Source organism: Crinia signifera, chromosome 1 (genome assembly GCF_055691185.1).
Source record: "Crinia signifera chromosome 1, ASM5569118v1, whole genome shotgun sequence".
Classification (NCBI taxonomy): Eukaryota; Metazoa; Chordata; class Amphibia; order Anura; family Myobatrachidae; genus Crinia; species Crinia signifera.
The window spans coordinates 55175255-55190507 of record NC_139217.1 but is presented as its reverse complement, the minus strand read 5'-3'; the positions used below and the strand labels follow the sequence as shown (position 1 = coordinate 55190507).

Sequence of the window (15253 nt, the reverse complement as noted above, 5' to 3'; positions counted from 1 at the left end):
TACAGAAGATCTGTTTATAGCTAAGTGCTGTTCCAGTCAGCGTGCCGTACGCATGGTGGCTTGTGGATGTTACAATAGCCAGTATTATTATTGTATTCATTGTATTATTGTGTTGATTCATCCGAGCGGTCACTTCTGGTTTTACCGGAAATTACGCATGTGCGTGTATAATACATTTGTATGCTGTTGTTAAGGTTCCTAGTGCATTGTGGGAAATGAGACCCACATAACTCCTGCTGCTTGTGCAATGCGCCCTCCGCATTGTCTCCCCTGTAACCTGTATATCTTTCAATGACAGGGTACTAAGTAACGTAGATCCGGTATCTTCTATTGGAGCTTCTGGATTGACTGATATGAAAAAATTAGCCAAGTGGGCAGTACAATCAAAGCTGGATCCTAATGATCCCCGAAATACATCTCTCATGCAACTCATAAAGGTAAGCAAATTATTTTTTTTTCTCCGTTCATGGATAAAAGTAATTCTGTACTTCCTTTTATCCTGGACGGAGATGGCCGAAAAGGGGGCGGGCATCGACCCTATGGCGGCCCTTCCCGCCCACCACAGAACGAACAAACTCGCCAAAACCGGTCACTCCCGGGGTTTGCACATGCGGATAATGGAGCATGCGCAAACCCTGACCATCGGACAGGGGAGCGAATTCAGCCCACAGCGAGCGAGTCTGAATTGCCCCCTTGGTCAGTTTTGCACCAGCTGTACCAATGCTTTACCTTTTGCAAAAGAAAATGTATCTGATACTCACTGTGCAACCAGACCGAGTTATAAATAGACTTGAACTATTTTAATATACTCAGAAAATATTTGTGAGCTTATTGTACACAGGAATTCAAAAACGATGGCAATATATTTTTCATATAAATCTATCATTTAGCACGGTCCCTCTTATTCATTCTAGATCGCAGACAGCGGGAATGCCTATGTTCCGGATTTCTTTAGGCTCGGGCAGCTGCAGAGGGAGTTTGACTTTGTTACCGATGAAGAAATGGCCAAATCGAAACGGTTCCGTCTCCTGCACCTCCGTAACCAAGAGGTTGCTGAGTTCCGCAACTACAAAATGGTGCCTATAAAAGAGCGAGAGATTCCAGACAAGGTGTTTGCGGTAAGCGGTGCAGGACAGATCCGGATCTGATTGCTGATCTGATTCTGGTCCGTTCGCACGTGGACCGATGTTTTTGTTCTGCAGACTGTTTGCCAGGTACACGCACCCAGGACAGCAGGGAGGGGGGGGGGGGGGGGGAGGGATGGCAGGCGGCCCCCTTAGCATATGGGAACGTCCAGCGCTTCATGGGCGTTCCCATGAGAACGCTGACCATTCTCATGCTAATGAGGCCATGACACGGGTGCTGGGGGGAGGGCAGCTGACATCACTGGATGTCAGCTGGTTGCCCATTTCCTTCCCAGCGTGCAGGCATATATACGTGACTTGAAAGTCGGCGACCATCGAAAGATGTGGGAGGTTCCCCCTGCCCTGCGAATGGATGTTACTGTGGAGTCCTCCTTGCGAATGGGTGGCACCATCCAGCGAGTTCACAGCCTTGCGAATCAACCAGAAGAACCCCCTTTATGGGTGTGTGTATATATTGCTATTGCTGTCTGTTCATATGGGTTGGGTATATTTTATTACCGTTCCTAATGTCGACATTCACAATATCGATATGCTTAGAATGTTGATAAAACCTTCCTGTTGTCCAACGGTGGTACCCTGTTCTGTGAGCCGGTCAGTGGTGAGTTCCGGCTGATCCTAGTGGTTTCGGCAGTGAGTAACACTACAGTAGTACAAGTATATATCAATTCAAATGTTTAAGGTGCCAGGCTCCACTCCGCTTTCTCCAATGTCCCCTTTTGGAACTGCAGATTGGATTTTACTGGGAAGTACAAAGAATCCCGTATTTATTATCCTGCTGTATATAACCTACTTGGAGAATAATTCTGTAGGCCCAGCTATGTAACATTCAACTTTGGGACCATAGTATGAAAAATAATCTGTTCCTTTTTTGTTTTATAAATACTATTATTGTTTTATCTGTTCTTATTGCAGAATTCAATGTGTTTTCTTTGTTTCCTATTGTAGAATTGTGAGAAGAGGATGCGGGATGAAGATGTGGGCATTGTAGAGACACACTTAGATGCACATAGGATTCGTGTTGCCAAATACCTGCATAAGGTTAGAGTAAATGATTGCCTTACCTGACATAAGAAATAGTAGAGGAAGTTGCACATAGCCATCGAACATCTTTGACCTATTATTTTATAGTATGTACTGTATAAATGCTACCGTGCTGCAAATTGGTTGTTATCGTCAACTTCTCCACTGGTCCACTTGTCCCTCTTTTCAGTGCTTGATGCATCAACACCTATGTTGTTATAATTAATTTGTATATAGTTACTTGTAGCTATATTCAACCAAAGCCTGTCATCCGGGGTTCCGTCATTAAGGGCGGTATTCAATCTGAGATTCCAACTGTCAGAACGTCCCGACAGTCGGAATCCTGGCCTGTTGTCGCTCTGCTCAACGGATACTCGACAGGCAGACTTCAATGGTCCGCCTGTCGAGTGCTGAAAAGTGGGCGTGTCGCTGAAAATGGCTGTGGATTGATGAGAAACGGCCGTGGGTTTCTGAGAAACGGCCGTGGGTTGCTGAGAAACGGCCGTGGGTTGCTGAGAAACGGCCGTGGGTTGCTGAGAAACGGACGTGAATTCGACAATCCACGACCGTTTCCGACTTGTTTTAAAGTCGGATCTTTTGTCGATATCCGCCTCGGAAATGGCTGCATGGAGTAGGCGGAGGCTGCTATTTACCCTGTCAGAAATAGCGGGCGACATTGAATTGAACTAGTATATTAGTATTGGCCAAATGTAAAAAAGTCAGCGACCGTTAACCAAACTCTTCTATTAAGTGAAGACTGGATGACCATAGAACATAGAACATACCATAGAACAGCTCATTTTAAACAAATATCACATTACGGTTTCTAGGTCGACATACATTAGGACGACCGCTAAAGGTCAAGAGGTCTTAGGTTGACACATAAAATAGGCCGACAGGGTCGGAATGTCGACACAAACATTAGGTCCACAATAGGTCTGCAGTTTAAAGGTCAACATGTTTTTTTCAACAACAACAAAAATTCTAAATACGGGCGGTGTTTTCTACCCTACCATCCATTAGGGCGTTAATGGAGAATAGAATAGTGGAGGTGGATTTTTGTATCATTTCCAAGTTATCAGCAGGGCACTATTTGATACAGTCTGATCATTTTGTCTCTCCTTATGTTGATAACAGATTAGGGAATCTGTGATAAATCGGTTCCTGATAGCAAAACATCACTTCATTCTCTCTGACCTGGTGGTGGAAGAAGACATCCCCAGTCTTGGGTATGTATGTGTGTGTTATACGCATAGGTATACATAATGAGCCTGATTCTGGTTCACTTGCAAAAGCAAATTCTCTTTCTAATGGACAAAACCATGCTGCACTGCAGGTGAGGCTGATGTAACATGTGCAGACAGAGTTAGATTTGGGTGGGATTTATATTGCAGTTTAAAAATAAAGCTGCTAGTATTTACTCTGCACAGAAACAAAATAACTCACCCAAGTCTAACTCTCTCTGCACATGTTACATCTGCCCCACCTGCAGTGCACATGGTTTTGTCCATTAGAGAGAAAATTTGCTTTTGCAAGTGAACCAGAATCAGGCCCAATATCTGTAGCTGGAGAAAGCAGTGTTTGGGTTTTATTATTTAAAGCAACAATACACAACCATCATTGCTCTAACCTGCGCAGAACCATCCTTTGTTAAATGAGCTGCTACGGGCCTAATTCTGAGTTGCAAGTAATATGAAATACAGACTTGTTTTGCAAATTGTACGAGACATGGCCTGTATATGCAGCGTACAGCAATTGCAAACAATTCTGTCAAACAGTATCCATTATTTATGACCACACTACTTACAACTCAGAAGCAGGCCCTCTCGGAGTAAGGTCAGGTACTCACTGGCTGGACAGTATCTGTTATTAATGACCACACTACTTACAACTCAGAAGCAGGCCCTCTGGGAGTAAGGTCAGGTACTCACTGGCTGGACAGTATCCGTTATTAATGAGCACACTACTTACAACTCAGAAGCAGGCCCTCTGAGAGTAAGGTCAGGTACTCACTGGCTGGACAGTATCCGTTATTAATGAGCACACTACAGTACTTACAACTCAGAAGCAGGCCCTCTGGGAGTAAGGTCAGGTACTCACTGGCTGGACAGTATCCGTTATTAATGACCACACTACTTACAACTCAGAAGCAGGCCCTCTGGGAGTAAGGTCAGGTACTCACTGGCTGGACAGTATCCGTTATTAATGACCACACTACTTACAACTCAGAAGCAGGCCCTCTGGGAGAAAGGTCAGGTACTCACTGGCTGGACAGTATCCGTTATTAATGACCACACTACTTACAACTCAGAAGCAGGCCCTCTGGGAGTAAGGTCAGGTACTCACTGGCTGGACAGCATCATGTCATTCTGAACTGGTCTTTATATTCTATCTTATCATGATTTGCCAAGAGTTTTGCAAAAGTGATAATGATTTCTAGAAAGGCAGCTAAAATATAAATGACTGTTTAATGAAAAGATAGGGCTGGTGCAGTGTGCATTATTTGTAATTTCTCTTTTTTTCCCCTTTATTATTATTATTATTATTATTATTATTATTATTATTTTATTTTCTTAATAAAAGTACAAGTAGAACTGACACCTGAGAAATTTGATGTCTTTTACTAACGCCAGCTAGCGGCACCATATTGGTTGAGATTCTAATCCAGGGATGGGGAACCTTCGGCCCTCCAACTGTTGTTGAACTACACATCCCAGTATGCCCTGCTTCAGTTTTGCTATTTGGCCATGTTAAAACTATTGCAGGGCATGCTGGGATGTGTAGTGCAACAATAGCTGGAGGGGCCAAAGGTTCCCCATCCCTGTTTTAATCCATCTGTTGTAGCTCCTTTCTTATGAGTTCTTTCCCTCCACATTATTGGTGATTTGCTGCACAATGGCTGCTCAGCAGGCCAGGAAAGGGATTATTACGCAGGAAATTTCTGTACACTTTGTTTTGCCAATAATTTGTTTTTCCACTAATGTCTGTGCTGTAATAATTAATATTATGCTCTTCTTCTGCCTTGCCTTTTTCATTAAGTTCTAGTGGCACCGGGTATGTCTTCGTTCTGGTTCTTAGTAAATGCACTGGCAATGAACCAAGAGTTTCTCCTGAATAGAGTGGTCATCATGTGTATTGTATTACATACTGCAAATAGCTATATATAATTATATATATATATATATACTTAGGAGAATGACCCGGCACTGGGATGAAATAGTAGCTTGGTCCGGTGCCCCACATCCAATTCCAAACGGAGAGGGAAGATAGATACGTATACCATGCGGCACTCAGGACAACTTCCATACAGAAAATACTTGGACACACAGGTGCGTTTCAACGTTTCAATTGTATTACACAATTTTCCTGATGAAAATTGTGTAATACAATTGAAACGTTGAAACGCACCTGTGTGTCCAAGTATTTTCTGTATGGAAGTTGTCCTGAGTGCCGCATGGTATACGTATCTATATATATATATATATATATATATATATATATATATATATATATATATAATGTGTGTGTGTTTCTGTGTGTATGCACACATATAATGTATATATTCACTATGTAGACAAGGTGATTGGACACTCACTGCAAGTAGAACAAGATTTTATGGTCAGTACTTTGTAGGACCAACACCCGCTGTATTTGCTGTAGACACTGTTTTTGGCAACCTATCCACAAGATCTAGGGGGGTATTCAATCCCCGGTCACTACTGCCGATGTGTCCCGACAGCCGTGACCCTGGCCCGTTCTCGTTTTGCTCAACGGCATATCTCCAGGCGGGATTCAATGTCCCACTTGACGATCGGCGAAAAGGGGGTGTGTCCACGTAAACTGCCGTGGATTGACGAGATAAGTCCATAATCATGGCAATTCACGGCCGTTATCGACAAAACAGGCCTGACGGCTTTTAAATTCGGGCCCGTTCTGTCGATCTGCCTCTTCATTGCAGTTGGGGCAAGACAGCATTAAATAGGCACCCGCCACTATTTCCTCCATCGGATATAGCGGCGGGGATTGAATACCCCCCTAGAGTGGTATGTTTTGCCATTCTGCCTTAAGAACAGTGACCAACTGTGACAATGAAAAAGATCAAGATGCCCTACAACTCAAACGTAGCTTCAGTTTGTCCTAGGGGTTCTCAAAAGGGTTAAGATCTGGACTCTGAGCTGGTCAATCCTTCTTGGTTACCGAGTTCTCTGTAAAACCAGCCACACAGCATAACGCCACCACCTCCATGCTTGACCTCGTCTACTGTACACTCATTCTTCAAACCCAAATACATCCATCTGATCCGAAGAGTTTTCTACCTACACGAACATGTGTGCTACAGGCAGGAGCCCACAATTTTTCTTGTGCAGGGGTGTCCAATCACGTTTGTCTACATAGTGCGTGTGCGTGTGCGTGTGTGATATATATATTTAAATTATTTCTATCTCCACTCTGAAGTGAAGATATATTCGTACAAGCAAGCGTCACCTCTTGGTTATTGCCTGTGTATTTTACACGAATATAAGCAAAACTTCATCCATAAAGTTAAACTACCTATACAACACAAGTAGCTATGTTATATAATGGTATGCATAGTATTTAAATCCCACTAAAATGATTCTTCTACCCTTTGTGATAACGGATGATTGGGATTTGTTACATTTACCCGTATCCATAATTCATTTCTGCAACTTTATGGTGATGTTTTGTACTATAGTGATAATAGTATCAGTACTACTGTCCTCATGGAAGTCTGTGGAAATTGGTAGGGAAGAAGTAGTCATTATTAAAATCAAGCTATACCTGATAAAAGTTAATAAAATGAAACAGAATACACACTTTTCATATTTATCTACTGTACAAGCTGTAAATACACACAGAACTTACGGGTCTAAACCTTCAAGAGATAAAGGGGCAGATGTATTAAGCTGGAGAAGATATGAACTGGAGATAAAGTGAAAGTTGATAACGCACCAGCCAATCAGCTGTGTTTGAAAATGACAGTTGGTAGTTGATTGGCTGGTGCTTTATCTCCTTTCACTTTATGTCCTCTTTATCTCCAGTTTATCGTTTCTCCAGGCTAAATACATACAACCAATCAGCTCATAACTGTATTTTTTTCAAACACAGCCTGTAAAATGGCAGTTGGTAGCTGATTGGTACTTTAGGCCTGATTAAGTTTGGCTTGGTAAGCTGTGAACATCGCAGCTTAGCGAGCGCCTGAGATGCCTTCCGACTCAACGCCTGAATCAGTCCCTTTATCTCTCTCCAATGGAGACAAGCCGTCACTTCACAATGTGCTGTGTTCACTATGGTGTTGTATAGAACACGTCAGGAAAGCGGTGACATTATACGGGCAAGGCTATGGGACATATTCTCACACATAACTTCCAGTAAATGATTCCAGTATTAACACTATATTATAGTGCGATAACACCATTAGAATTGTTGCTCTGTACGAGTAGCCCTCTGTGTGAAGTCACAGTTCCATGCCATCTCTGGAAGGCTTCCTTGAGGACTGTTGGATAGGTAGACACTTAGCTGAGCTGTTCCGTGTGAGCCATTCGGAGGTGAAATGCGTTGGGTTTTATATCTCAGAATCCTGGGAATGGACCTCTTCAAACTGGCTGAGCCAAAGCGTCCACTGAAACCAAGGAGAAAGGAAAGGAAGAAGGTCACTGCTCAGAACCTGTCTGATGGGGACATCAAGGTCCTGGTCAACGTCATCCGAGCTTACGACATTCCAGTTAGAAAACCAGCGCCCAGGTAAGAGAAACTGTATGAGATCTGAGTGGTTCTGTTCCTGCTTGTGGCTTCTCTGCATAGAAGATGATCGTAGAATACAAAGGCAAATATTTCATATACAATCCAACGTGGACATCCCGTCCTTTATCCTTCTGTTCTCCATCCATAGTAAGACAAGTCCGGGCCAAAGTAATTTTGCTTGTGACCAAAACTTGACATCTTCTACAAAGGTCCTCCAATCTTTGCATATATTCGCTACTGCTGTATACCGCAGCCGCAAAGGTGACCGGGATCTGAAACAAGACACCTACTGGAGGCGTCTGAGATCTACTGCTTCTGAACAAACGCAGTGTAGCCATATGGCTGGTTATTCGGAGTAAGATAACTGTGTAAGGGAGCACAGTCGCATTCCCAGTGTCACTTATACACATGCACAGTGGTAAAATCTTACTCCGCTGCGTACGGCGACATAGAGATCATCTGTGAATCCGGACCAATGTTTTCCCAGGATTGTCATATTTTATTTCTGCTAATGGAAGAAAGTAATAACGATGAATTTTGACACTTAGAGGAACAAAGGGAAAAAAAGCAATGTAAAATACGTACAGTTGATCGTAGCGCAGATCCTTCGATCAGATACAATTGCATACACAGTTTTGCATGCTGGGTAAATACTGTCTATTTTTATGTGTATCCTACAAATGCCACAGGACATTAGTGTCAAGGGGCCCGTACACGGTGCGTTTGCGCGCTCCTGCGGGCATCTCATCGCACAGTACAAGAGTATGTGCTGCACATAGTTTTTGTACTGCATTTGGATCGCACGCAAATCGCATGCAAAACTCATGCGTTGCGCACCGTGTATGGGCACCTTTACACTTTAATTCTATATCTGAGCTAATACACACCCCTCTAAAATCTAAATCTCTCTGCATATTTGGTACTTCACGGCGCCACCGTGCGCACAGTCTGTTTCAGAAACTTGGCAGCCTGCCAGAGTCTCTGTTTAACTGTGCGCGTGCCGCTCTACCTGTTATCCTAGCTGTTCTCAGCGCTACGTTAGCAGTGTGCGTGTGCGCGTGCCACTCTAGCTGTTCTCATTGCAGCGCTACGCTATTAGCGTAGCATAATGTAGACGCTACAATTGAGACGCTTTAGCGTCTGAATCCCGAGTCCTTGCAAGCCGCTAAGAAGGGGGTTATCTGGATTCAGACGCTAATGTGTCTGAATTTGGTAGGGTGTAGGGGTACATAGGGGTGCACTGTTCAAAACACTCCTAAACCTGTTCACAATGACACTAGTCGACAAAACAGCTGTCGACCTTGTTAATTCCACTATCCACGCCAACCCGAAGCGTGGCGAGTGGCGGCGGTACGCGTCCTACGACCTTTTCATACCCCCACTATCCACGTCGGCGTGGAGTTGAGAATAGAAAGTGTGGCGAGCCCGAAGCGTGGCGAGCGCACGCCGATACCTTCACAGGTATACGCGTCCCCTCGCAGGCTTCACAGGTGTCCGCGTCCCCTCGCGGGGCTCGCTGCGCTCGCCACGCTTCGGGCTCGGTGGCTCGCAGCGCTCGCCACACTTTCTATTCTCAACTCCATGCCGACGTGGATAGTGGGGGTATGAAAAGGTCGTAGGACGCGTACCGCTGCGCTCGCCACGCTTCGGGTTGACGTGGATAGTGGAATTAACAAGGTCGACAGCTGTTATGTTGAATAGTGTCATTGTGAACAGGTTTAGGAGTGTTTTGCACAGTGCACCCCTATGTACCCCTACACCCTACCAAATTCAGAAGCATTAGCGTCTGAATCCAGATAACCCCCTTCTTAGCGGCTTGCAAGGACTCGGGATTTAGACGCTAAAGTGTCTCAATGGTAGCGTCTACATTACGCTACGCTGATAGCGTAGCGCTGCAATGAGAACAGCTAGAGTGACACGCGCACGCGCTACGCTGGTAACGTAGCGCAGAGAACAGCTAGGATAACAGCTAGAGCGGCACGCGCACAGAGTCTGGCAAGCTGCCAAGTTTCTAACAGACTGTGCGCGCGGTGGCGCCGTGAAACTACACAAGTACCGCATATTTTTTACGTCTGTTCCACCTGCAGTGCAGCATGGTTCTACCTGGGTGCAAAGTTACAGCTCTTTTCTGCTTTGTTCCAAACGCCACATAATCCCCTTTATGCGTGAGGTGGACTGAAATGATGTCATGGAGGTTGGAATTATGTGGTATATTTATAAATGGGTGCAGTGTGGGCCCCTCTGGACTCAGGGGACAGTGTTCATTGCACATCCTGCATCCACTTTTCAATACATAACCCTCTGGAGTCCAGAAACGAAGGCAGCAGTGCTGCAAAAATAGTCAGGAAAATGGCAGCTGCACCATTTTCCCGTAGACTGGTGAATGCACTTTAGAGTCTGTGCCTTCTACTTCTTAAGCTGGCCATACACTAGTACGGTATGGAAATTTTTTATCCGATCGGGTGAAAAATCCGATGAAAAGTGGCAAACGTATTTGTTTTGTCTCCGATTCCGATCCGATGTGCATCCCACCACCTATCCAGGACTTCCATGGTGTCTTTATCATTCTCCACCTAGGGCCGTGACATTTCAATTCTTTTGCATGGTCGCTGCCCATCTCAGACTTCTAAGGCTTTCTTGATCTTCAAGAGCTCTTCATCGCTCCTCCTCTGCTGTCGGACTGCCTCCTAGGCCTCACAATGTCTTTAATGTTAGCCGCCAAAAGGAGGGCGGGACGATGATGCAACAAGTCACTATTGGTTTGCAGCGGCATTCTTGTATTATCAAAAATGTCGCCTCTGGCTTTCTGATAACAGGATGGCCTCCTGCTGACAGATTAGGGATTTGGAAGCATCTTTGGCAGGAATTAGCTCTGATGTTTATATATGCTGGTGTCCTGTTATACATTAATACTGATGGATTAGGTAATAATCCTGATTTCCTAGTCTGAGGTGGTGAAGAACATATTAATCAGTATGTTAATGTGTGCTTGCTGTTGTGTCGCTGTTTCGGCAGAGAAGATGTACTAACAAACTGTTATTTTCTAGCAAAGCAAAACAGCCATCCAGATCCACAAGGTCATTTAATGAGGTGTTCACAACTTCTGCATCACCTCAAAACAAGGCCCAGGCACCAGAGTGGACCGTTAATCAGGTACAAGGATAATATGTCATTTACACTGTTCTGCCATCATTTTGTTATGAAGTAATCGGACAGCCTATACAAAAGAGTGTATGTCGGTATGGTGGACTTTCTTATATACGATCGGATATTTGGCAGAACCTCTGCTATACATGGCCATATTATTGTAAAACACTTTGGGGGGTATTCAATATGTGCTTATATTTCCCGACATGGGCCTATTCAATGCTGCTGTCTGTTAACAACAGCATTGAAGAGGGTCAGATCTGACTCTTTTTTAAAGTATGATCTGTTTTGTCAGAAACGGCCGCAGATTGGCGAATTCACGTACGTTTTTTGACAATCCGCAGTTCTTTCCGCCGATCCACGGACTTTCCGACACTCGCCAGCCAGAACATTGAATTCTGACTGTCGAGTTACTTTCAGATGAAATGAAAATGGCCCGGGATTCCGACTGCTCAGATGTTCCGATGGTCGGAATACCATATTGAATTCCCCCCTTTGGCTGTGGCCCTGTGTCTAATTGTGGTAACACAACTCCTCGGTAACATTGACAACATATAATATATTTACAGTCGGCACATACTTTTATATACAGTATTATATTCGTTTGTGTTTGCCCGTTTTCTATCTTTATATACAAATATATTACTGTAGTCTGTCTGGTTGCAGGTATTGGTCCGGCCATTTGTAGAAGTTTCGTTTCAGCGTACTGTATGTCAGACCACAACGGCCGATGGGCCCAACCCGAACTGGAATGAAGAATTGGAACTGCCATTTAGGTAAACGGCTGCTCCGACAGTAATATAAATGCTACATATCGACAAAAAAACAGGTGCTACTTTCGGAGATAACTGATGTATTTGAGAACATCTGAAAAGTTCTGTATTTCAGACCCATTATTATTCTGCCTTTCTGTATGTGACAAACAGTCATATTGTTTTACAGAGGAAAGTTATTGTAACTGATAAGGTGCCCATACACTAGTAAGATTTATCTTCAGATCTGGCTGGTTGGAACAAAAACATGGTTATGGATGAGTGTCAGTTTTCCAGCATTTCCAAGCAAATGGTCAACTGTCATTTGCTCTCATCCATAACCATGTTTTTGTTCCAACCAGCCAGATCTGAAGATAAATCTGCGTGTGTAGATTTATTTGATTCCGCTCTTTATCATCATTTCTGCTCTCACACTTGCTCAATGGGCTGTATTCAAATATTTTAGCGCCAGCAGCCACTAGAGGGCACCCATCAGAGCTTCGTGCTAATAAACCCAACTTTACCGGTGCGATCAGCGTGAAAAAATAAAGATCAATTTCATATTGCGCCGCGGTCTCCCGTCACTTTAGATGGGAGATTGGGTGCAATATGATAATTAAATACAGCCCCATGTCTGATTTCATTTCTGTCAGGGCTGTAACTAGAGTGGTGCAATATATGCCTGGGGCAAGGAGCTCTGTTCTGGGCACCTGACAATTTTATGTTTTAATAATTACTTGTAGCTTCCCTTTTTGATCCTTGGCATTTCCAAGCTGCGCCGGCAATCCTCCTTTATTGGCTCTCAGTCACCCACTGCCTCTCCCTGTAATTCACTGCTTCTCCCAGTCATCTACTGCCACTCCTTGTCACCATATGGCACCCATTGCCTCCCATGGTAACTTACTGTCTCTCTGTCACCCACTGCCATGCCATTGCCACAGCAGTGCTCTTACTGGAACAGGGCACAAAAATGTCTAGTTATGGCTCTGGTTGCTATAACATCCGTGTCTGGCACAAGTGCCAAAGCAGAACTGTGTTATTACAAGCCATAAAGAGTTATTTAATGGCCACCACTCACAAACTCAATAAACACTAAGGCAGGGGTAGCCAAACCGGTCCATGAGATCTACCAACGGTCCACCTTTTCCAAATCCCCTAGCTGGTGCACAGCTGTAGTCATTACTAACTGTCACATGACCCAAATCACCTAGCTGGTGCACAGCTGTAGTCATTACTAACTGTCACATGACCCAAATCACCTAGCTGGCACACAGCTGTAGTCATTACTAACTGTCACATTTTCAAACCTGCTGCATTCATTCCTACTATAGATCCACAGGTTGCATGAACTGTTGGTAGATCTTGAGGACAGGGTTGGTAACCCCTGCTCTAAGGTTTGGCACTTTTTATTGTGCTAAGCTCACCCTGAACATGCGTTTAGGAAATCTGGGGCAGATGTATTAAGCCTTAACAAGAGATAAATGCAAGGGTGATAAAGAGTGATAAACGTCCAGCCAATCAGCTCCTACCTGACTTTTTTCAAACAGAGGCTGTAACATGGCAGTTAGCAGGTAATTGGCTGGGCATTTATCTCTTCTTATCACCCTTGCATTTATCTCTCGTTAAGGCTTAATACATCTGCCCCAATGTCTCTTTCCATTAACACTAAATTAAAGTTGAGCATAAATCCAGCTTTCCGGGCTCATGCTGCTTGTGCGCTACAGTGACACCTGGAACTTTAAGGTTTGGTTGCGTTGCACGTGTAGCCCCTGGAGATCAGACTAGATATAAAAACAATAAGGGTTTGCAGATGCCAGTGTGGCACATCACCTGAAGTGAGGGGGATCTGTATCTCCATATAGTCAAGAACATGTACAACAGTGGCTGTAGCTGTAAGCCCTAAACCATGGTCTCCACCCAGAACAGAAACTCTAGAATATGCTTACCATATCCAGGGAAATTGTACACCCTGGCACCCTGTTTCTGGGTTCTAACAATGTTTCTTCTGTTGCAGGGCTCCTAATGGTGATTACAGTACCGCTAGTTTGCAGTCTGTAACAGATGACGTATTTATCAATGTGTTTGATGAAGTTTGCTTTGATGTGTTAGAGGTAAGGACTTAATAGGGACATATTTAATATCCCATCTGTGGTTTATACAGATCCTAAACTATGTGTTTCTGGACTTGTTTCAGGATGATCGAGAGAGGGGAAGTGGATACCATACACGAGTGGAGAGACACTGGCTCGGTTCCATACGAATTCCTTTTACTACCATCTATTTCCAGTCCAGGGTAGGTGCAGTTCCGCTGGAACAAATCGTGATTTTGCAAAAAAAAAAATTACGCATAAATGATACCGTCACGGTCACTCCCTGATATAACGCCGGTTGGATTATACAGTTTCTTCTTACTGACCTTTCCTGGCTTTCAGATTGATGGGACGTTCCTGATTGACATTCCACCCGTGCTCCTGGGGTACAGCAAACAGCACAATTTGGGAAATGACGGGGGCTACGAATCAGTGCGCAGTCTCAGCCAGGGCTCCTTCCTAACCCTCTTTATCACCATTGAGCCCCAGCTAGTGCCTGGAGAACCAATCAGAGAAAAGGTATTTATGGTCATGTGATACTTCATGTTGGGTTCAACTAAGTAATATCTTCACAAAGTACTCCTGTTATTACTTCCATACTCATTATATTATTATAACTTATTAAAAAACATATCTCCTATTGTAGTTAATAAGAACATAAGATGTGGCAATTTGCCATCTGATCTTTGGATAAAGCATTACTTAACCCAGGCATGGTCCAAACTATGGCCCTCCAGCTGTTGTGAAGCTACAAGTCCCATCGTCCCTTGCCACAGTTTTGCTATTAGGGAATTCTAAAACTATGGCAAGGCATGCTGGGATGTGTAGTTTCAGCTGGCCATGCCTGATTTAACCAATAAATTCTGAGTTCTATAGTGCTCTAGATCTCAGTGCTCTGGGGCTCTGGCGGATTTAGGGGGGGGGGCACCCGGGCACGTGCCCCCCCTGTCATTTCTGACACAATTTTTTTTTTTTACTTTAAATGCCGCCGCAAAGAATTAACAGCCGGGCAGATCGTCCTGCTGCCCGGCTGTATACAGTGTCAGGCTCAGCTGTGCAGCAGCCCCTAGGTCCCGGGCGGCTCCCGAGTCCCGGCTATTTTAAAGCATATCTCGCGCTGCCGCGGTCGCTTGCCGGGACCGCGAGCCAATCAGAGCTCGGTCGCGGTCCAGCAGCCAATCAGGAGCCACCACTCCTGATTAGCTGCTGGACCGCGATCAAGCTCTGATTTTCTCGCGGTCCCGACAGGCAGCCCCGCAGCGCGAGCTAAGCTTCAAAATAGCCGCAGGTCCCGGGGCTGCTGCAGAGCTGACCTGAGCCTGACGCACACTGTATA

General features: G+C 44.5%; 1 protein-coding gene across 1 annotated transcript in view; it reads left to right on the top strand.

Annotated features, from left to right (window-relative positions):
* Positions 1–15253, top strand: part of CC2D2A (coiled-coil and C2 domain containing 2A) — a 74955-nt gene that overhangs the window by 45431 nt on the left and 14271 nt on the right. Inside the window, exons 19-28 of the mRNA XM_083155235.1 lie at positions 299–437; positions 915–1118; positions 2091–2183; positions 3303–3394; positions 7761–7928; positions 10976–11081; positions 11742–11851; positions 13842–13938; positions 14022–14120; positions 14260–14436. Coding sequence (XP_083011361.1) covers positions 299–437; positions 915–1118; positions 2091–2183; positions 3303–3394; positions 7761–7928; positions 10976–11081; positions 11742–11851; positions 13842–13938; positions 14022–14120; positions 14260–14436 — 1285 coding nt within the window. The remainder of the gene's footprint in view (positions 1–298; positions 438–914; positions 1119–2090; positions 2184–3302; positions 3395–7760; positions 7929–10975; positions 11082–11741; positions 11852–13841; positions 13939–14021; positions 14121–14259; positions 14437–15253) is intronic.